General features: G+C 37.8%; 1 protein-coding gene across 1 annotated transcript in view; it reads left to right on the plus strand.

The window, feature by feature from the left end:
- Positions 1-22,889, plus strand: part of MARCH1 (membrane-associated ring finger (C3HC4) 1, E3 ubiquitin protein ligase) — a 101,001-nt gene that overhangs the window by 45,087 nt on the left and 33,025 nt on the right. Inside the window, exons 2-3 of the mRNA XM_010586077.1 lie at positions 6,491-6,541; positions 19,545-19,624. Of these exons, the coding sequence (XP_010584379.1) occupies positions 6,491-6,541; positions 19,545-19,624 (131 nt within the window). The remainder of the gene's footprint in view (positions 1-6,490; positions 6,542-19,544; positions 19,625-22,889) is intronic.

Below are 22,889 nucleotides of genomic sequence, written 5' to 3' on the forward strand. Positions count from 1 at the left end.
ACTACCTGTATTTTGTTGATATTTTGTTTAGTTTAATTAATAGTTATATGTTGTTATTATTTTAATTAAGGGGTGCATCTACATCACAGTCTTTAGTATTCCTAGCAGACTTTTCATCTGTGAGTTGGCACTTTGAACCCAGATGTTCTTTGGTATTGAAAACATTCTGTGTTCCACAGTAAAATTATGCATGATGCCCAGTAATTACACAGTGTGTTTATGTCTTAGTTAATTATGGGCACTGGCGTTTTTGTTTATCAGTTAAAGCAAATGTTGCCTGTTTGTGTTTTTGTCTTTCCATTTTCATGTTAAGCTGTTGAAATAAGTATATCAAGTCCACACATCAATTTTAATTATGTTAATTCCCACTCTTTAGATTTTCAGTGACTGACATTGCTAGTTGAGATCATCTACATATCTGATAGCTCAGGTTGTGAAGTGAAAGCGGTTTCTGTTCCTATTCAAAATTCCAGAAGTGAAAAAGTGCTGAAAGGAGGCTCCTGTGCAGATGCAGTGAGGTAGTACTAGGTGGAAGGGGACTTTAGGCAAGGAAAACCACATTTGTTTGGCTTGTGTTGTGCTTATATTTATGTCCTGGTTTCAGGTGGGATAGAGTTAATTGTCTTAGTAGCTGGTACAGTGCTATTGTATTGGGTTTGTGTGGCAAGGTTTTGGTAGCGGGGGGGGAGGTTACAGGGGTGGCTTCAGTGAGAAGCTACTGGAAGCTTCCCCTGTGTCTGACAGAGCCAATGCCAGCCAGCTCCAAGACGGACCCACCGCTGGCCAAGGCCGAGCCAATCAGTGACAGTGGTAGCGTCTCTATGATATCATTTTTAAGAAGAGAAAAAGTTGCACGGCACACAGCAACAGCAGCTGGAGAGAGGAGTGAGAATATGTGAGAGAAACAAACCTGCAGACACCCAGGTCAGTGAAGAAGGAGGGGGAGGAGGTGCTCCAGGCGCCGGAGCAGAGTTTCCCCTGCAGCCCATGGTGGGGAAGACCCTGGTGAGGCAGGCTGTCCCCCTGCAGTCCATGGAGGTCCACGGTGGAGCAGATATCCACCTGCAGCCCAGGGAGGACCCCACGCCGGAGCAAGTGGGTGCCTGAAGGAGGCTGTGACCCCATGGGAAGCCCACGCTGGAGCAGGTTTTCTGGCAGGACGTGTGACCCCATGGGGACCCACGCTAGAGCAGTCTGTGCCTGAAGGACTGCAGCCTGTGGAAGGGACCCACGCTGGAGCAGTTCATGACGAACTGCAGCCCATGGGAAGGACCCACGTTGGAGAAGTTTGTGGAGAACCGTCCCCCATGGGAGGGACCCCACGGTGGAGCAGGGGAAGAGCGTGAGGAGTCCTCCCCTTGGGGAGGAAGGAGCGGCAGAGACAACATGTGATGAACTGACCCCAACCCCCATTGCCCGTCCCCCTGCACCACTAGGGGGGGTAGGTAGAGAATCCTGGAGTGAAGTTGTGCCTGGGAAGAAGGGAGGGGTGGAGGGAAGGTGTTTTGAGATTTGGTTTTATTTCTCATTACTATACTCTGGTTGACTGGTAATAAATTGAGTAAATATTCCCCAAGCTGAGTCTGGTTTGCCTGTGATGGTAATTGGTGAGTGATCTCTCCTGTCCTTATCTTGACCTACAAGCCCTTTGTTATATTTTCTCTCCCCTGTCCAGCTGAGGGAGGGCGGGGGAAGTGATAGAACAGCTTTGGTGGGCACCTGGCATCCAGCCAGGGTCAACCCACCACAGCTATATTTTTGAGTTAGGTATGAGAAGAATGTTGATAACACTGATGTTTTCAGTTGTTGTTAAGTAGTGGTTAGTCTAAAGTCAAGGATTTTTCAGCTTCTGATGCCCAGCCAGCAAGAAGGCTGGAGGGACACAAGAAGTTGGCACAGGACACAGCCAGGACAGCTGACCCAAAGTGGCCAAGGGGGTATTGCATGCCATGTGATGTCATACCCAGTATATAAACTGGGGGGAGTTGGCCTGGGCAGAGTGCAGCTCGGTAACTAACTGGGCATTGGTCAGCGAGTGGTGAGCAATTGCATTGTGCATCACTTGTATATTGTAATCCTTTAATTATTACTGTTGTCATTTTATTAGTGTTATCATTATTATTTTCCTCTTTTCTGTTCTATTAAACCATTTTTATCCTAACCCACAAGTTTTACTTCTTTTCCCAATTTTCTCCCCCATCCCACTAAGGGGGCGGGGGGGAAGTGAGTAAGCATCTGTGTCATGCTTAGTTGCTGGCTGGGGTTAAACCACAACAATTTAGGAGACGTTTATTTTTGTGATATGTTGTGATATGACTTCTTGAAGAAAATCTGTTGTTGCAATCATGTATAGAATTCTAAGCCTGAGGACTGTGCGCAGGTGTGTGAAGCAGCACATTGCACCACTGGGATGCAAAGGTTAGAGCCTGCAGAAAAGAAAACAAAGGCAAAATATTTTGTGCAAAGGGTTTTTGAGGGGGTGGGTTGGGTGTATATGTGTGACAGAAATTGTTGCTTAAGATTCTCCTGTGAGTTGTGATACTGTGATTAGTTCTTGATGGTTTCGTGCTCTCTCCAGAGAGATGCAGTGCAATCCTTTAACAAGCTGCCTGGCTCAGCCGAGTGATGCTCAGAGCCAGAACAGAGCAAGGGGCAGCTAAATGACGGAAACCTGACAAATGGATTAGTTAGTTTAAGATGCGATTTGCTACCCAGCAAGACTTAAAATCATTAATCGTGTGTATGAATATTTAGTGTGAGTCAGAAAGCAACCAGCTAATCTACCACTTGCCTCTTTAGAATGAGAGCCTGAACTGTTCACAGCAGTATTTTAGGAATTTGCTATTACTACCCTGTTCCTCTACCCAGCCAGAGTTTTATTCTCTTCCTTTAATGAAAAATCTGTTTGTTAGCAATGTAAGGCACATTTGCATGTTGGGAAAAACTGTATCTTTAAGCATCAGAAAGTTTAATGGGCTTAAATTTCAGCTGGTCACAGCACATAATATCAGTTCAAAAACCCGGTCTTGTGCTGAAATGAAATTTTAGGAGGTAGTTTACTGTCACAAAAAGAGAGATTTTGCAATTATTTTCTTTTTAATTATTTTAATTCCTTATTACATACAGAGTTGTTGTCTTGGTATGATGTGGTGGGACAGGTGCATATAACGTTCCTCCCAAAGCAGTTTCATGAACATGTCATAATCTGAAATTTTGTGGCATTATTTCTCTTTTGTCTTCCTCCCAGAATTTATACTGAGGGTTGAATTGCATTTTCAATGATACCCCTGTAAGTGATCTTGGTAAAACTGAATTCTTAGGAAATTTACAAACACAGGCTGATTTTTCTTGATATTCCAGTGGAATAGTTACAGGAACTTGTTTCTGTGCAATCACAGTTTTGAAGAGATACCTGATGAGTGTTTGCAGGTTGTAACGCAAGATAGAAGGGTTGACATATTGGTGGTACAGGATGTCTAGAAATAAGGAGAGGCATTTCAGTGTGGACTGCGTAATACAACATAGAACCCAAAAAGCTTGTACCTGTCATGGCCAGGAGGAGTCTTGGAAGGCATTGTTTAGCTCTTTTGTTGACTGGAGGAAAAGAACGTTTGAGAATTTTAGAAAGAGAGCTCTCTAAATATTTTGTTTTCACTTTGCTCAAGGGCCAGAACTCTGTATGTGTAAATTTAGAAAACTATGTCAGAGAGGTCAAGAACCCTCGTTACAGACATTAAATAATTCCTGCTGAGAAGTCTTAATTCTAAAAGGTGAATGCTACTTTCTTTGAAATAATCTGATTGGAAGGACATGATAAGATATTTCCTTGATGCACAAAAATATTTATAGATGTGTGAACATATATTTCTCTGGATATAACCTTTCAAATGTAAATTAATATTGCATGCATGGAAAAAAGTCTTTTTATTAGTGTTTAGCAAGCTTGTAGGAAGAAAGTTCTTCAATAAAGATAGTTCCTCTTCACTTACAGTAAGAAAAGGAATCATTATTCTTAACAACATGAGTACTTTGTAAACACAAACTATTAAAATAGAAGCACACAGACATCCTTTAAGGACACATTTCAAAAGAAAAGTTTGCCATAACTTTTCTGTTCTGTTCTGTCTTTGTATGAACAGTCATGCAAGTTCAATGTGAACTCTTTCTCTCAACTTAGACCATTCAGTGTATGAGCTAGTACTTTGCAGAGTGTGGATGCTAGGAGTTTTCAGTTAGAGAGTCAGGAGCTTGTTGTAACTAAAGTGAAGGAGATATGTGCCATAGTGAAGAATGGATCATGTAAAAAGCCTAGAGAGCTGTAGTCAGGAAACAGATTTTGAAAATGAATCTTGGATGACAGATTGTTAAAAGAAAGGAAGTTAGAATTCCAGAGTTCACTACACTGTCAGAAAAAAACAAAATATTTATTTGGTCGAAATGGTGGAGGATAAAGGTTGCATGCTTTTAGGAGGGAGTTTCTCAGCTATGATCCCGTGCATAATTTCTAACCACAAAAGGGGAATTACTTTCATGGATCCATAACTTCTATTATTTTGAGGTCAAAGCAGAGCTTCTCTCAATGTTGACCCAGAATATCCAAAGTGTATTTTCTATGGATATAAATGAAGACATCCAAAAATGTGTATATTTAATGTTATCTAGAAAGGATAAGCTATTATTAATTTATTACCAAAGCTACAGTGGATAATATATCACAGAAGTAATATCTGAATCATGGAATACTTCAGGTCAGAAAGAATCATCTGGTTCACTTCCTTGTTCAAAGTGGGGCCAACCTCAAGGACAAGATATAATAAATGAGTATATAACTTGAATAACTTTTTTTTTTTAATTCTTCCTAATAAACTCTGACACACAAACCTGAAGGTGATTAAGTCCTGAGAATTAGCTGGTATGGTAGAATAAAGTGGAGAATGATGTATGGTCAGGGAGTTCAGTGATGCTGGTTTTTAGAGGGCAAGAGTCCGTTGTGCTACTCAGTACTACGAAGACAAAGTAAAAAGAGAGATAGTTCAGTATATTAATATTTACAGTGCAAAAAATTGATGGTGCTGAGGGTTGGAACAAAAACATAAGCTACCTACAGTCTGAAGGAAGAGACATACGGTAGGTATACGAAACAAGTAGGTTTGAAACTATTTTTCATATGGATGTGCTTACTGAGGTTGAGACCAAAGCAGCTTTTTTCATATAAAAATGGCAAAGTGTTTTTTCCTAAATGTTTGCTGACAAATTGCCTAAGGGCTTTTTTTGGTCATTTTTGCCACTGCAAAACTGTTCTGTGTTACAAATTATTGGGGAAATACTAATTTCTAGACTAGACATGCACATTAATGGAGTAGGAAATTTAGCCTTTTTTAACTGGCAGCTTCTGTATTTGTCTGTAGTTCCTTAAATGAAGGATGAGGAGAGGTGGGTCATAGCCAAATTGAAAGCCTTTTGTGAACACGTGTGCATGTGTCTGCCTGCCACAGTGATGCATGCATTGCAAATTAAGCTGCACAGGTAAAAGGACTACTTTGGATTTTCTATTCTGCTTCCTCAAGTAGGTTATCTAACAAACTTGCACAAATGGTATCTAGTTCAACCCCTTCTAGGTAAAAGTGAATCTTGCTTATATGAATATTTCACCTGAGTGTTTGAGCCTACATTCTCAGTGCTGAGAAAAATATTTCCATGATCTCCTTAAAATACGTGCATTTACCAAGGGGATGAGCACTGTTTCTGAAATACCTTTTAATTTTTCAGTGTAAATGAAGTTGAATCTATTGCTGAGATAGTGTAAATACTGGACAAATTATTGAATCACTGCTTCACTTCCTCCTTTGGAATACCAGGAAGAAAAAAAAGAAGTGCTATAAAAATGTAGCTATTCAACATATACTTTATTAACAGATTACAGCCTATGGTGTTGGTTTGTGTGTATGTGGTTTTTGCATGAGCAAGAGGGGATGGAGGAGTAGACGTTAAATTGAACTACTTGTATGACTGGTTACAATTTGTTGTTTTGAGAACGTCTGGCCAGGAAGTCAGCTACTACTGTTCTAATTTTCCTGAAAGGTTGAATTCAACTATTTGAGCAGGGATGTGTGTAGTGTAACTAGGTGGATTTTATTATTTGTCATTAGACATTCCTCTTCATACCAGAGTACCAGTTTTCATGAGAAGCTGTGATGATACAGTAATCTTTCACTCAAAATATTGTTAAAAATCCCTGCAAAATAAACCAACAGTAATTAAGTGCTAACATTAATTTCTTCCAGAACTTTTTTCAGCTTTTGCTGATGTAATTCACATGAATATTGTAATGGTTTATTTGGTGAGCTGCCTTCCATTGTAGAGTCAGTAGCCAAAGTGAAGAAAAATAGAGGAAGAGAAACTGTACTCAAAGTCACAAAAAGAGTACAATTTCTTCTTAGGTAGAATTCAAATGACATAACTTTTTTCATCTTTTTATTTTGTTTTCCAGAATGACAAATCCCCAGGGCGTTCCACAAGTCGATCAAGTAACATTTCAAAGGTATGTGAAATCTCTTTCCTTTGTATAGAATTTAAAGAAAACTAAGTTTATCAAATACAATACAGTACTCCATTTAACCATATATGCATATTCTGATGTTTTCTTTATAAGTCAGATTTTAAGGTTTTGCTGCCTAACATTATGGTTACTATGTAAAATCCACCTTAAAGTATAAATATACAATTAGTCATTACTGTAACATGCGTAATAATAAGTAAACAACACTTGCAATTTTTTCACCTGCTTTCCACAACTGCTTAATGTCACATTAACACTTTAGCTTAAGATAGAATTACTGCTTGTTGTTTCTCCCCTTGCCCTACACAAATAACAACAGCTGTAATGTGTAAAGCTGTGAATGTTTCATCATTTTGGACTGAATTCTTAATTCCTTTTACAGGGGTTTATAGTTCACTGAAGCCATGACTTGATATCTAGATGCTTTTTAGTTTCTAGGAAACAGAGAAGGGAAACTTTAGGAAAAGGCAAAATGTGATTTGTACTGGAGTTCTTTGATTTTAATCCCCTTTTTTCTGTATTTTTGGTTCAGATGTGGCTGAAATCTATGCCAAAAAGCCAGGATATACAGGAGGTAAAAGACAAAAAACTCAATAATTGTTTGAATCCCAGCCTAAACATCTGCCATGTATTATGTTTGTATCAAAAGATTAAATATTTTGCATCCGGTGCAAGCACAGTATCCTTAAACTCCTTCCCCACAATATTATTGTTTGTGGGGTACACACTGTAAAACTGTTTCCTTCTCAGAGCCATAAAAAAGACCCACCTGTGATTTTTGAATTAAAGAAACTATTATATGTTAGGTTCTGCTCTTTTACGTGAAGAAGGAAAAAAAAATGCAGGGAAAAATGTGTAGAATATATCCAGCCTGCTGTAGGATATGGCTGAATCTCTTACTGACTTGCTGCCTATTTTAAAAAAGTTTATAGTTATATACTTACAAGTTTGATCACAGTGAATTTTATGTATTACTTTCACTAAGAGTTTTAAATGCATGCCCATAGTTATAATTACTGTAAATCTATGTTGATTTGATACTACTTTTTCTGCTATTTTTAAGTCACTTGCGTGGGTTACACTGTGACAAAGCATAAATATATTCACTGACATGTGAAACGTGGCTGTGACTAACATCTATTTTGAAGTAATTTCTTCAGGAATCAGTTTAAATACCTGTTAGAAAGGGGTACATGTACCTTTTTAAGTAGTGTTAAAAAAGCAAGGTTTACAGGCATGTACTTAATCTTTTTCTGATGTATAGCATCATTCATTCTTTTGTATCAATTTTCCTATGTGATGCTACCTGCCAGTGAAGCTTTTCAAATGCTGAGAGACATGTGATTGGAAATCCAGTTTCCACTTTGTTGACTGATTCAAAATGCTTTTTTTTTTGTAAAACAGGAGGGTATATATGTGTGTATACATAGAAAAGCGAGCACCTGACTTTTCAAGTTAATATCACATGGCACAAAGTAATAGTAACAAGTATTGCACTTTAGAATAAGATTGGAAGCTTCTAGGTGATGTAAACTACATACCAAAGGCAAGAGTTGAGTTCTGTGCAGTGTCTTGTCCAGAATATAAATCGCACATGGATCTTGTACACATAATAAATGTCAATTGACAGAAAATTAGAAAGTCTTTATCTTAAAAATATAGAGTAATCAAAACATTGTCTTTTACTGCTTTCATTTGACTGTACGAATAAGCTAAAAAGGGTCAAATAAAGAGTTACATTTTAATAGTTACTGTGTATTGTGTATGCCACCCTTGGTTGTATATGGAGCTCCTGCCCCAGGGCAGAGTGTACGTTCCCTGATATCACTGGATTTTGTACCACCCTATTTGTGAAATGGAATGCAGCAAAGGTTTTGCAAATGCAGCTTCATGTTTCATAATGCTCTTAAGTTGTTTATTCAGAAAGGACACCTGAGGTTTGCAGTGCATGCTTGGGCAATTTTGCATACTAGGTACATTAACTCTGAATTACATGGTGTTACAGATTAAACTGAATTGTTGAACATTGAATGTGTCTTCTCTAGACATAATGAGAAGGAATGGCTTTGGTTTGTTTGTTATTTACCAGGTAGTCGTTAGTATATACCTACTGAATCTATAGATTTTAAAATCAAACAGTCCTGGCGGGGAGGGAGGGGGGCGGAGTCAACACTTCAATTTTACCATTCACTTTTGCTGTCCATCGAGAGTGCAGAAATTTAGCATGTTGCAGAGACTTGTCTTATCTTGCATATAAGTTCCTGGTAAGAATTTCAGTGATAAACTATTTTAGGCAAATGAAAGGACAAAACTTAACATAATTAGATACGATTTCAGTACGAAATTATTTGTAAAGTCTACTGTAATACATGTTACTAGGTAAAAACAGTGGCTGGCCAATATGTTTCTGTGCGTGTACTATTATAAAATTAAGCCAACTGGAATATTTACAAATTATTTTCATTAACTGTGAAATTATGTAGCTTTACCTGTGAAAGTTTTTGTTTTTCTGGGTTTTTTTATGTGTATAATGGAGTATTTCATCAATATGGCAGGAGTAAGGCAAAATCCTGCACTTGCATTCTGTTAACCTGACTGAGCGCTGAATCAATTACTGTTTTATCCGTAGGCAAGCGTACATGAACCGTGAAAACTAAGTGTAGTAGGGCTATAGCTCCTATTGCCCCTTGTCCCTGTAAGACACCGTGCTTTACACCTCCTGCCCTTGGCGCTCCTGTGCCATGCCTGCACCATTTTGGTCGGCGGGTAAGAGGGAGAGAGAGCATTTGCTCAAACTAATTTGCTGATCCATCTCTGTGTTCTTTTCCAGCTCATTATGGTGACCTTAAATATCCCATTTGTGGGGTAACTACTGAATTAATTGCAGGGTTTTGGAAGTAATCTCACATAATTTTGTACTCTCACTCTTCTGTACTCTGCCCAATTCTGTCTGCCTGTTTCCTGGTACTCCTGACTGACAGTCAGCTGTGGCTGTCTTCAGTGAATATCCACCTGGGACATTCGTTCATTCACTTCAGCCTGTACATCAATAAAACTGCCCTGGAAGTCCAAGAGCAACTGCTTCAGTTGGTTTTCCAAGCAGAGACAATTAGGAAAATGTATCAGTGTCTGATTTCTTCTGCACTTCTGGTAATAACCTATATTTTTCCTGTAGAATCAATAAACAAGTCTTCTTGCCTTCTGCCCTGCTAGCATTGGGAATAATAGATCATATTTGGGACTGATCTGTATTTCATATTATCTCATAGTGACAAAGTGGAGCCCTAGTTACTAACTATGGCTTTCAAAACCTATCTACTCTAATAATATAAATAAAAACATAGAAGTACTGGAAATGTGAGTTATAAACTAGCTTTGCTGTTTTTAAATTATTATTTTTTTAACCCTTAGAATTTCTCTCCCATCCATTTCCCATGGTGCTGGTAGTAGAGGCAACTTTATTATTCTTTGTAAGATATAGTCTTATGCAGTGTTCTGGATTTCAGAATTAGAATTATCTTATCTGGGTGTGTTTAAAATCTAGTAAATTAAAAATTTGTTTGTTAAGTATTTGCCACTGCTTAGTTCTGTGCACTGTATATTTTTCTGGTAAACTTGTTATGTGTTCCTAAATATGTGTATAATTTAAGAGGAAAGCTAGTCTGAGAAGGTTCTTGTGGATTCATTTCTTTCTGTAGTGGTTAACCAGTGGAACAAATCTTGTGTTTGAATTACAGTCTGTAGAGGTTGTGCTTATATGTGTTTCTGAGGCTGTCTGGTTATGTTAAAATGCTTTCTGGAAGAAATGTTTCTAACACATTGTAATTATCTTTCTGCATGTTAATTATCATTCAAGAGTTCCTTAGAGAAGGATGCTCTCTCAGCAGTAAGATTTGAAAGTCTCTGATGGGAACTTTGGGCTTATTTTTCAGTGCAGAGAAACTCAGGCTTGGAGCAAATTGCCTGATTTTTGCTTTGGCTCAATTGCTTCTCAAAAGCCTGGAGCAGGTGTTAGAACATTTTTTATTTACAAGTCTCTGAAGCATCCGTCTAATAAAACTCCACTGAGTTACATCAGGAAGAAGTGAGGTGATCGTTTCGGAATATTCTGTGTGATAGTACTCATTGGTCTAATTTAGAATAAGAAAAACAACAGAGAAAGGAAAGAAGGAAAGAATTGATTTTACTATATGTTTATGCAATTTCTCTACTGATTTCTTATGTCAAGATGGGCTCCTTTCAGTAAGATACAAATGAAAACCAAAGGCACCAGCATGTCAAAGTAGTGCCCACTAAAGTTTTAGATCAAAAATTTATTGTTGCCAATTTATTGATTGTTGATTTGAGCTACTCAGTTTGTGATTTTGAAATACATTTCACAGAGTATCAATTTATGTAATATGTAATACAATATTTTATCCTTTTGAATTATAAATTTCCATCTAATCTCTTCCATTAAAATGGAATGTTCTTTCACATAGGCTTTGATATTCTCTAACTTTTCATCCTCTGTCAGTATGAGGTGAACGTATGAAGAGTCCTGTATCACAGTTTGGGTGATTTATACAACTTGAAGCAGAACTCACTATTGCACACTATTCATTTTTTTTAATGGGTAAAGCATACCACCATGTCTTTGGCAGTGATACCAACAGAGAATACATAATATTTTCTGTCTGAATTATTGTAAGCAAAAATGAGAGGTTTTATGGTGGAAAAAACATAAAGGAACTTAAATGTTCCTTTTAAAGAAGTTCATCTCGTGGACTTCAATAGCCTGAAAGGGGATTGCAGCATCTCCAAGGTACCTGTTACATGACTGAATCGTAAAGACTGATTTTGTGACACCTTGCATTTTTCTACAAGGGACTGCACTGCTACAAGTTGATCCACATTTGTTATTCTTAGTGTTCTTTGCCAATTTCACACTAATCATAAATGACAATTTATGTCCAGATTGGTGGGTTGGTTTTTTTCAAGGAATCATGTAGCTCCATCCTTTCCAAGTATAGCTTCTAGATTACTGTAGTGGGCAACTGAGGGAAAACTTAGACCTTTCAAAAAGGAAATGAACCAAGAAAAAAAATAAGTTCTTGCTCTTGTAAAGTCTGAAATGTCAGCCTTCAAAAGTGCCATTACAGTGAATAACACCATGTATACAAAACCGGCATTAAAATATGAGTGTAAATGTTATGTTAGTCATCTAAATGATTCTTCTTGCTCATAAACAGAATCATTAATATCAAAGGTGAAGACTGACCTGACTCTTAACTCTCATCTACTGTAAAAAACAACAGCACAAAGTAAGCAAGTTAGTGAAAAGTATTTTGTTCATCAAAACATAAAGCAGAGAATGGCAAAAAGCAAGAACTAGATACAATGGCATAATAACTATTGCTGCAGTTTCTTTTCCTTCTTACATGTAACTGTTTGATTTCTTTGTCTAGAGAATACTTTGTGGCTTGTCCATACAATTTATTTACAGTGAGCATAACAAAAGGCATGACTGTAGAATTTACCTAAGTCTACCTGAAATTTGAACTTCTGAATAAAATTGCATTAAACGCATCTCAGTTCCGGGGGACAACCATCAGAAAAGAATACATTTTCAATTTATTCTTGGATACACTTGACCTGTTTTAAACTCATGTTCTAATGAGAGGGAATACATGCAAAAATAAGATTGTATTCATACAGTAATATATGAAATTATACAGGTTCTGTTTTATTAAATCAGAATTCTTACCAACAGTGTATTCTGAGTATACCTAAATGTGCCACATTGACATATCCAGACAAAATTGCATATATGCTTGAAATGTGTTAAGTACCACAACTTTACGTGTTTATACAAGCTTACTTTGTGTATAATGCCTATATATAATTTCCATTTCTGCAAAGACATTGTGTTACCACAGATTTCAGTCCTATCCTATGATATGCAATACCATATGAGAGAAGTAGATTTGATTTGTTTTCAGTAGACATGGTATGCAAGTTATTACATATGCTTATTGTTTAGTTTTCAACAAGAATTATGGTCTATAATATAGCTGCTCCATACGTACTCCTGGAAATTTTTATATGGCATTTATTTTTTCACCACGGCACTCAGAAGCACATTTCAGGTCTTTGTCCTAAAAAGAATTCCATTAAGCAAACTTTATTTCTACAGTGATACAAAATTACTTTTTTCTGCAGTCTGAGGTTTATTGCACTTCAAAAAAAATATGTCTCCTGTTTTTCATAACGGTGCATTGTCAGGGTTTCACTGTCTCTTGGCTTAGTCATTTCAATATTCTTTCTACAGCTCTTTTGCTCTGGCGCATTTAGGTTTCTCTCTTCCTTAGGGCTGGAATAAATAGATATCAAATACACACCAGAGTAGAGTTGTTCACATATAATAATGATATCCTCACAGATGGGAATTTATCCAGTCTGTCTCCTGCATAGCCCATCAGACCAAACAAAGAATATGGTGAGTGTGTGCACTCACATACGTATGCAACTTGAGGGAGAATGGCAGGAATGTCATATGATTGAAAGCTGTTTGGTATATAGAAATATTCTGAGGCTTTAAGTCTTGCAGATAGAGGGATATGTGGAAAGACATGCCCTCTTTGGAAGAGACAGTCTAAATGATGTTCTCCGAATACTGATACTGACAACCTTTAGAACTAAAGTACTACAAAATCCAGTAACAAAGAAGATGCATATTTGTGCTTCACCTTTCCTACAGGCTAAATTTGCATTTAGCTCCTTCCAGACAGTCAAAAACTGCTGGTCTCAGGGCTCTGGACCTTTTGTATCGAGACCAGCCCATCCTTTGTTTCAATTGCCTACATCAGTGTATTTTTTTATAAGAACTACAAAACATTTTTCTTAAGAAAGTGATAATGCCTAGAAAGGTGCATTCTTGAAGAGAATCATGAATCAAAAATATTGCATTGCTGCAGTACAAAGACTTTTGCAAACTATAATCCATCTGATAATTCAAAGCTTAGCTAGCAGTGCTTCTATGTCTATAGAAAAAGTGGATTTTTGAGTAGAACCTCTACCTTTAAAATAAAAATTAATATAGATCTGTAAGACAACAGAAAATAAATTAAGAAGCTTATTGAATCTACAAGTCAATGTTGCAATTGCTTTTGTTCATTTCATTTTTTAAATAGTAGGATAGATTTGCCACTTGCAGTTTTGCTTTTACTTTGATGGAAAGTGAACCTGCTGCAGTGATTTAGATTTCAAACTATTTTATAACAGGATCATACTGACTTTCAAAGGTTCTGAATGGTATTGTTCAGCAGAATCATAAAGTTATTTCCTCTTCTTCCTTACTTTTCCCTTTATTCCTTCTCTTCAGAGGCAGGTGGAAGGAGGGGAAGGAGGACAGGAGAGAAAGAAAAGGTTTGGGGAAGAAATGTGCAAGGAATAATTTAAAAAAAAATCTGTGAAAGAAAATGTAACAGAAATTGAGTTATCAGTTAATGTAACGGTTGTTGTAAAACCATCAATCAGAGTATAACAACTTTGAAATCTGAGCACAAAGCAGGAACTCCATCATAAAGAACCAAGAAAAGAAAAAACCCAAACCAAAACCAAGAACCCCCCCTCCCTCAAACCCATGTGCATAAGTTTCAAATGCCATCAAGACACGCTTTGTAAGATACACCTGGCTTGGGTAATTTCCACCATGTTTTTGATCTTTTTAGATCTGAGGTATTATCCAAATAAAAGTGTATAAAGATGGATGGTTTCCACAAAAAGTCGCATTGTTTACAAAGCAGAAATTTTCAGGTGAAAATACACAGACTGGATCTCCTGCTGAGCTTATTGCCATGCAAACTGCTCTAATCTTCTAAGGTATCCATTCCCTGGTGTGCCATTATTTTAACAGGATAGAGTTTCAGCTTTTTAAGTGTATTGGCTGGTGGGATCTGGAGGATTCTGTGATGTATCACTGCTATAAAGCATACTTAGTAGGAGAATAAAAGTGTTAGTCATATTTGCTGTCTGCCCTGTCATCCCTCAATTTTCTGCAACCTTCTACTTAAGCATTGTTGTAAGCTGAGCAGCTTTGGGAATGCCTCTGGCCTTCCTTATTCAGAACAGAGGCATTAGAGGATTCACTAGCCTTTTTGGTGATATCTGTGAGGCCATTTTATATCAGCTGTCCATTACATCTGGTTTGTTATTTTAAAGCTTAACTCCATTCCTATATGAATGCTTTGCACTTGTGGAAGGTGTTTTCACTCAGCTTTTCTGTTAGGTCAAAGCAGAGCCCTTCTCTCCTCTTAAGAAGAGCACAACTTGACTCATGTTCTTGGACTAGTTTCAACATGCAGTGTTAAACAATAGATCATCAGTGAGGACTCTCATTTTTTGTTGTTATCTGGAAAATTCTATCAGATCCTGAACACCAAAGTAAAGGCAATTGTGATTTGAAATTCTTATTTATTTCATAGGTTGAACTTCATTCGGTCCCCCATTTCTGTCTTTGCTGCAGTCTTTTAACATGGACTGTGTGATATTGAAGTCCCCTTGTGTCAGATAAATGATTATCATCTCACTTGTCCTGAAGACTCCTTATTTACCAGTATTCTGTTTGAAAAGCATACTGTCAAATCCTGTTGAAGATACCAAAAATAATTATGGATAAGTGCCCTGTCATGTCTGTTAATTGAATTGCATATCCTTATGCAATTAGAAAGTTCATCTAAACTGGCCAAGACAGCAGAAGGTGGTGATTGGGGAATCTCTCTCTACTAACAATGTTTTTGAAATGCCAAATCTAATCAGCTGGAGTTGGCATTATCCCTCAAACATCTTCCTTGTGTTGATGGCATAGAGAAATGAGCTGCCTTGCTTATTGTCAGACAACTTTATTTTGAATTACCACATTTAATTATGCTGCTGATATAATTTGCTATGATAAAATTAGTACAGTGCTTGTTTAGTTTTCCCATTCCAGTGAGCTGTACAATATAGCTGTCTGAAGTAGACATTTGTTCAAGGAATATTATTTTTTAAAATATTCATTATTCTGCCTGCCAAGTGGAATTGGAGTCCGCAGCATCAGTCTGATCCCTCTAGTCAATAAATACAGTATCTCAAAATATTCAATGTGCTAAATAGCAATATAGCAATAGGATAGCAATTATAGCAATAATTGTGTGCTTGAGACTGTTTCCAACATCTGTTGCGTATACATTCCCATAAGAGCTGGACTCATATGATGTGAGCAGAATATATTCAAATGATCATGTTTTGGTTTGTCAGATATGCCTTTAAAATAAACTCAATGTACTTAAAAGATCTTTTTGCTAAAACTAGCAGTAAAAATTATTAAAAATAAAAGAAAGCTTATATTATGAGCAGGGATGATGGACTTGTTCAATGCTGTGTTGTGTGGCAGCACAGTATTGCAGAGACTCTGAGTAGCACCAACAACAAATGTGGAACTTGTGCAGGGCAGTGCTTGGTTGGGTTCATCAGCCTGCTCTGCCACTCAGAGGAAGCAAAATGCTGTACTGATACAACTATATCCCTTCTAGGACCTAACCTGGAACTTCCATATGGCTGGATGCTGTGCTCTGTAAATACACCAACTGACTAAATGCTACTTTAGGTGTCTTTACTGTGAGGCTGGATTTAAAAGAACATACTTTTTTAAAAATGAGTTTGGGATGCATAGCTTGTAGAGGAGATGGCTAAGAGGGAATATTACCAAAAGAAATGAGGTAAGCCCAGAGGCAGTGTTGGCAGCAGCAAACTGATGCAATTTATGCTGTCGGAACATGGGTAGGGTGAAAAAGCAAAGGAGTTTGGAGGTAAAGGTCTGGAATAAGCTTCTAGCTGAGTTGGAATTTACAAGATTTTAAAAACGGCATGACTAGAAGTGAATGATTATATTCATGACGTGGTAGCAGGGACAGAACTGACATTAACAGGTCTTTCCACTCCTATTTAATTTACAGAGATATGACTGGAATTATTTACAAAATAAGGCCCTCCAGTACCTGTGAGGTCCATAATTAATCATCAGATAATGAATATCAGAAACACTAACTTTCTTCATTTTAGAAATCACTCCATCAGTTCATTTTCATTTCCCCAATATTGGACACTTAAGATTCAGCTGGACAGGGTGCTGGGCCATCTTATCTAGACTGTACTTTTGCCCAGAAAGGTTGGACCAGACGATCCTTGAGGCCTCTTCCAACCTGGTATTTTATGATTCTATGATTTACCATTAAAAGCTATTTCAAAGTAGATAAACCCCAAAATTTGTATTTAAAAGTTGTAGAAACTTATTGAATGAGACTTGCTGACAGGTAAGACTCTGAATTATCTTGTGCATAACTTGGCATGTTGGAATTTTCTTGCTTTTTTTCAAAGACTTAAGTGGTGCATAGGCTTTTTGCCTGCCCAGATATCAGGTTTGCTCCAATAGGGATTAGACAAACAAGCAAGAAGTGTTCTTTTTTTTAAGAATTTGATGTAAATTATTTTAGAAGGAAATAAACCTTCCTCTGAGTTATGTGCAACTAAACATAACATCATTATGCCAGTGCAGGGGAACTAGAAAGTAAATTTGACTGAGCAGGGCTGAAACAGTCCAGACCTCTACAGCTGAAAGTGAAATGTAAGATTTAAGCAATCAAACTGGTAATGTAATTTTTATCTTAAAATAATCAGGTTTCCACCTGTCTCCAGTCCCAAATAATAAGTGTAAAAGCTTTTCAAGGAATTTGTTTTCATTTTTGGCTTGATTCCTGCCCTCTTAAGAACTGTCTAGCTGACTTCCTGCTTTAACAGCTGCTGAAAGTTTCTTGAACTTGTGCAGACCTACTGTAAGGTTACTGGGTCAGTTTAGCCATTCTCCTTATCCCTTCGAAGAGTATGCTTGTGGCAAGGTGATATAAAACTTGCATTTACAGCATGGGGGTGCCGCTTAAGGGCAAGCCGAATCCCTGTAGTACACAGATCCTGAAAGAAGCAATGGTAACAGTCCTGCAGCTGTGAGGGGAAAAAAGAAATGGAAGCTAGTCACGAGGGGCAAATTCAGAGGTCCATGCTCGACTCTAGGGCTGGATTTACTTCAGCAGTCCACCTGGGGTTTAGTCTGGAAGGATGTTTTTTCACACAGCAGCAGAACGTAGCCCAACAACGTGGCTCTGGTGCTGATGTGTACATCTTTCCTCATTAAGTAGCTTAAGGTATGCCTAATCGCTTAAAACTAATCGCAGAGGTTGTGGTGGAAAAAGATTATATACCCAACTGTACATATGCCATCTGTTTCTAATATGTATGTAAGAACAATTCATATTCCTTCACAGTATGTGTAATTGAAATGTTGCTTTTGTAGAAAAAGAGATATGAAATACAATTTCTCTCACTGATACTTGTCCTTTTTTCCAGCATTACACTGTATGTAGACACAATAAAGTTCCTCCTCTGCCTGGTGGACCCAGCCATTGAAAAACCATTTGAACATAAGGGTTGTGCCCAAATGCTTTATCAATTTAATTTCTCATGTTGGCTTAGTTTTCAAACCTCTGAGTTTCATTTTGTGGAACTAGTAGTAAAGAATTAGTAATACTTTTGCTGTTGTGGTATTAATCAAGAGGTTAAAAAGGTTCCTTGAATTCCTAAAGCTAGAAGATTATTTTCTTGCAAAAGCACTGTTCTTAAGTCTCGGCTGGTATCCCATTAAAAGCAAAAATGCACATAGTGGTGACTGATGTTTCCAAAAGATCCATGCATGAAATATAATGGATATTAAGAACCTTAGATAAAAGTGAAGTGTCAGCAGGTACTTGCTGTATTTATTTATTTTTGCTTGTACTATTAATTTTCAAACTGACATCACAAAAATGTCTGTGAAAGGTGAGCTAGAAATAATTTTAATTATGGACTCTACGTGTGACTGAATTTGATTTGCTAGTACAAAAGCTTGGGATGACAGCCTTTACATCTTTGTGTTATTTGTACTTTGTATTCTTGCTTAATAGTCATTCTTCCCTTGCATCTGGTGCTCTTAGGCTTATAGTATTTTGTCTCCATTTGGTAGTAGTGCTCACAATGGGGTAGGGCTGCATACTAAAAGCTAATGCCCTTATCAGCGAAAGGAAGGTCATAGCCTTAAGAATGATTTGTATTGAACCCTCTTCCCACAGTACTGTACCTTGTGAGTGATTCTGAAGAATCACAAAGCCTTGGATTTAAATTTGCATTCCATACAGCTATGCTGCCAGTAGACTGTGAGGCAGATTGAAATGGTTTGCTGTTAACACCATCAAAATATGTTTTCAGTGGAAGTATTGAGCAACTGAGTCTGCAATTTGTAGCAACAACCTTATGAGCAAACTGTCACATACTAAACATGTTTTATATCTCTCCTGCTGTTTGAGAATGTGATCAGCTCTGTAGAGATGCAGCCTGCACTTTGGTCTTCTCAGGTTCATCAGTTTAACATTTTTCAGCTCTTCTACAAGATCTGATTGCCTTGAAAACCTTTTAAAACATACTCTAATTTTCTCACTGTTCTGTCAGTCTACTCAGCATAGGTTAACTTTGTGCTCTTTATCACTCAGCATAATGTAAATGCACTTCACTCCATTTTGAAAGGAATCATCACGGTTGTTTGAATGCATGAAATAAAACCAACATCCTTTCCCATCAGACATTTGCAGTAGATCAAAACCAAAATGAAAATTAAAGTGTTAAAAGATGCTTCCTCAAACAGTGACAAAAAGTAGTCATGAGCAAATGAGAGCTGAAATACTTCAGTCATATTTAGTTCCACAAATAGGTTTTGCTTTTGGTCAGGCTTCCTGTATTTTGTGAGCTTGCATATGCTCAGCAGTGCACTATGAACAGCAGCAACAGTTACTTTAATTTTGTAATCATGTGGCAACGCAGTAAAATATCTGCAATGTATTTCATGGACAAAGATTCCAAACTGTCTAACTTATTTCAACAGGCAAGCAGTCCTACAACAGGAACAGCTCCCAGGAGTCAGTCACGGCTGTCTGTCTGCCCTTCCACTCAGGACATTTGTAGGTATGTGCTGAGAAAAATATACCATAATCTGGCTGATGCTTGTTGTTTTTATTAAATAATATGTAGCTCTTGCTTATGCTTAACACTATTCATAATTTACATAGACTTCAGTTTTCTTTTGATCTCTCTTTGTTTTGGTTCTGTTTTTGCTTTTCAGTCTCATGTTTTTCTATTAAAATTCATGTTCTCATTTTCACCCTTTTTTTTGTGATTTCTCTCTTTCCACCCACCCTTACCATTTCCATACCTTTCCTTTGCTTACTGCTTTGTCTAGATCTACTACCTTGCATGATTTATCAGAAGATGAGCTTGAACATGCAACCCCTGTCATGGTGCTGGCCCCTTCTAATAGGGAGTCTGGTAAGAAACAAGTAAAACGAAGGTTTAGGCGGAAAAGAGAGCCTGGAGACTATGGTGAGCATACAGAAAAGCAAGGAAAGGGGAAAGACTGTAAATTGCATCCTGAGCCTGCGAGATCCAGCTGGAATGCATCTGATTCATCATCATCTTCAGATGAGAGTCAGTGGGCTCAGGCTAGGAGGAGAGCAAGAGAAAAGGCCAGAATGCCCAGGAGAGGGAGAAGGAACAATAGATCATGCAGTAACCAGGATGAGTCCTCTAACAATAATGCTATTGAACTTGTCACCTTGGGGACAATGGGGAAAAAGAACCAAGAGGTATCTGACCCTGAGAATCCTGCTTTAAATCACCGCCGAAGAAGGGTTCCAAGGCTTAAGGAATCACAGTCTTCAGCGTCATCTCAGGAAGCAAGGATTTCCTCAAGAAAATGTGGGAAAAGTAAAGGGAAAAACTACTACAGAGATCAGCGGCCTGTGTCTTTCCTTAGACACGATAAAGTTTCGAAGGACTCCTTTGCAGAGGCAGGCTCTGGCAGTGATGCTCTGGCAGTCCCAAATAACGGAGGACCTGCTGGGGCAGGGTCCGGTGTGACTGATGCTGTTCAGAAGCCTCCAGTGTTGTATGATGACTGGTCTGATGATTTAGAAGTATGCAGGTTAGTCCCTAATAAGAAAGATTTAACGTTCTTAAGAGGAATTTCTCACCGCAGTGGGCTGAGTGCCCTTCTCTTGACTGCTTTCTGTCACTGTTTCTCAGTAATAAACTGCTAGGCTGGCCATAAGAAATAACAAAATCCTTTGCTGCAGACAAGTTAGTGTATCTCAATCTGAAGACATACTTCTCTTATTTAAAAACAGTAATCCTACAAGGAAACAAAATGTTTTGCTTTGCTCCATTTTTCTTCATGAAGACAGAAGCACTGTGTCCTCTGGCAGAGTATTACTGTGTTTTAAATTTCCGACCAGAGGCAGAGAATGAGGCAGAGTGCCAGATAGCTCAATACAATGGGATATGGAGTTTTTCCTCCCTAGGTGATCAGTTCAAATCCAGCTTTGGTCCCTCTTTGTCATTTTTCATTGACTTACATGAAATAAATTTATGGTCTTGATTCAGTGTCCTCTAGAGCTGCCATTAGCACAGCAATCTGACGGACGGTGCCTGCAAAACACCCTCTCCAGTCAGGTGTAAGTTGTACGGGACTTTGCACTGCTGAACAACTCTACACTGTCAGCGTGTAGGGGCTGTTAGTTTGGTACCCATCACAAGGATCGGAACAATACAAAGGATGATTGGGCAGCCTAAGCATTAAAGTAAGCGTTGGGAAAGAAAAAGCAATACCACCGTTTCTCTCTAGTTCTGAAGTTCAGGCTTCTGACAGTCTGATACCCTTGGTGTAAAGCACACAATCAGAAGGTGAGCGTTTTCCCTCGGAAATGAGAGCAAGCTGGCCAATTCTGAGCTGAAATCAAATTTGGAGTAGATATCTGGGTGGACTTGAGTTACTTAATTTAGTGGTAAATGAAAATGCACCATCCCGTAAGTTTAACAGAACTGAAACAAGTTTTTTTTTGTTTTTGTTTTTTCTCCCCAAACTTGTGAGCCAGCATTGACTGTCATCTACAATGTGTAAATGAGGATCAGGCTTAGTTTCTTGATATGGTAACCCAAAACTTCTCACTTTTCTTTGCTGGGAAGAAATTTGCATGGAAATGTAAACACAGTCAGAATGAGGAAGTTCACGATGCCACGTATGCAGTTTCACAGTATACTTCAACCTAGTAACACACTACAAAGATCCTAGTTTTAAAAAGAAAAAAGATAACCTGCAGACATTGTGCTTTTTCACAGCAGGAGATAAAAGTCATTACTAATACAGCTAGTGCTATGCATTCTTTGTTACACTTACCAAGCAAGAATGGACATTTCAGTTGTCCCACCATTGTCTGTCACGATAATTTAAGATTCCTCAGGGTAAAGTCCAGCTGTGTGTGTACATCAGCTCGTATATGAGGACCACACCACTGGCTTGGGACCTCCACACCTTACAGAAATGCAAAGAAACAGCAGCAGTGGTAACCATGTTACACATTACTGAAGCACTTGAAGTATGTCTGCATGGTATGATGCAGAGATGTGCACAGACAAATACTTCAGACTTCAGAGTTGTCTTAAATTTCTGAACCACCAAGCCTGCATGTATTGAAGATCCAGTGTAGTAGGCAAAGTACATATATAATAGGGCCATTTAATAATTATTAAGAATATGAGCTACACAAAACCTGAAATAAATTATTTCAGCATGGCTTTTTATATGGGCTTAACTATACTGTGTTAAAAAAAAAGAGAAATTAAAGTTTTGTAATTGTCTCATGTAGATTAATCTTAATTATTGCCTAAATCCCCAACCTTAGACTTTCCTTTCAGATGGAAAGTGGACTCCAGTCTTTCATCTATCTTCTTGACCCATTCAATTGCATTATAATTATTCAGGCACTTTTTGTAAGACTTGGAGCTTGGTTCAAGGGTGGACTTTTTGGATGTGAGTGCGAACTTTTCAGCTAGGCTCTTGTTCAGTAGAGGAAGGTTGAAAACTTTTGATAAGTATGTGTGCCTAGGCTCATTATCAGTGGAGATGCTCTTTGAACAACCAGAGTTAAACTCAACACAGTTGATAACTTGGCCTGTCATACAAAATTTGTCAGAGAGTCATAATTGCATTTTAATTCATGTCAGGGATAATGCTATTTTTTGTGTTGTTCTCATTACTAGGTGTATCATAGTGATGATAATACATCTAGGAAAAATCATCACAAAATCAAAAGCTTGTTAATTTTTCATAGCTGGTAAGTTGTCTTAATCAGTTTGCAGACAGCTGAAGAAAAAGACAGACATGTTTATACTACCA

Source organism: Haliaeetus leucocephalus, unplaced genomic scaffold (assembly GCF_000737465.1).
Source record: "Haliaeetus leucocephalus isolate CR32 unplaced genomic scaffold, Haliaeetus_leucocephalus-4.0 Scaffold140, whole genome shotgun sequence".
Lineage (NCBI taxonomy): Eukaryota > Metazoa > Chordata > Aves > Accipitriformes > Accipitridae > Haliaeetus > Haliaeetus leucocephalus.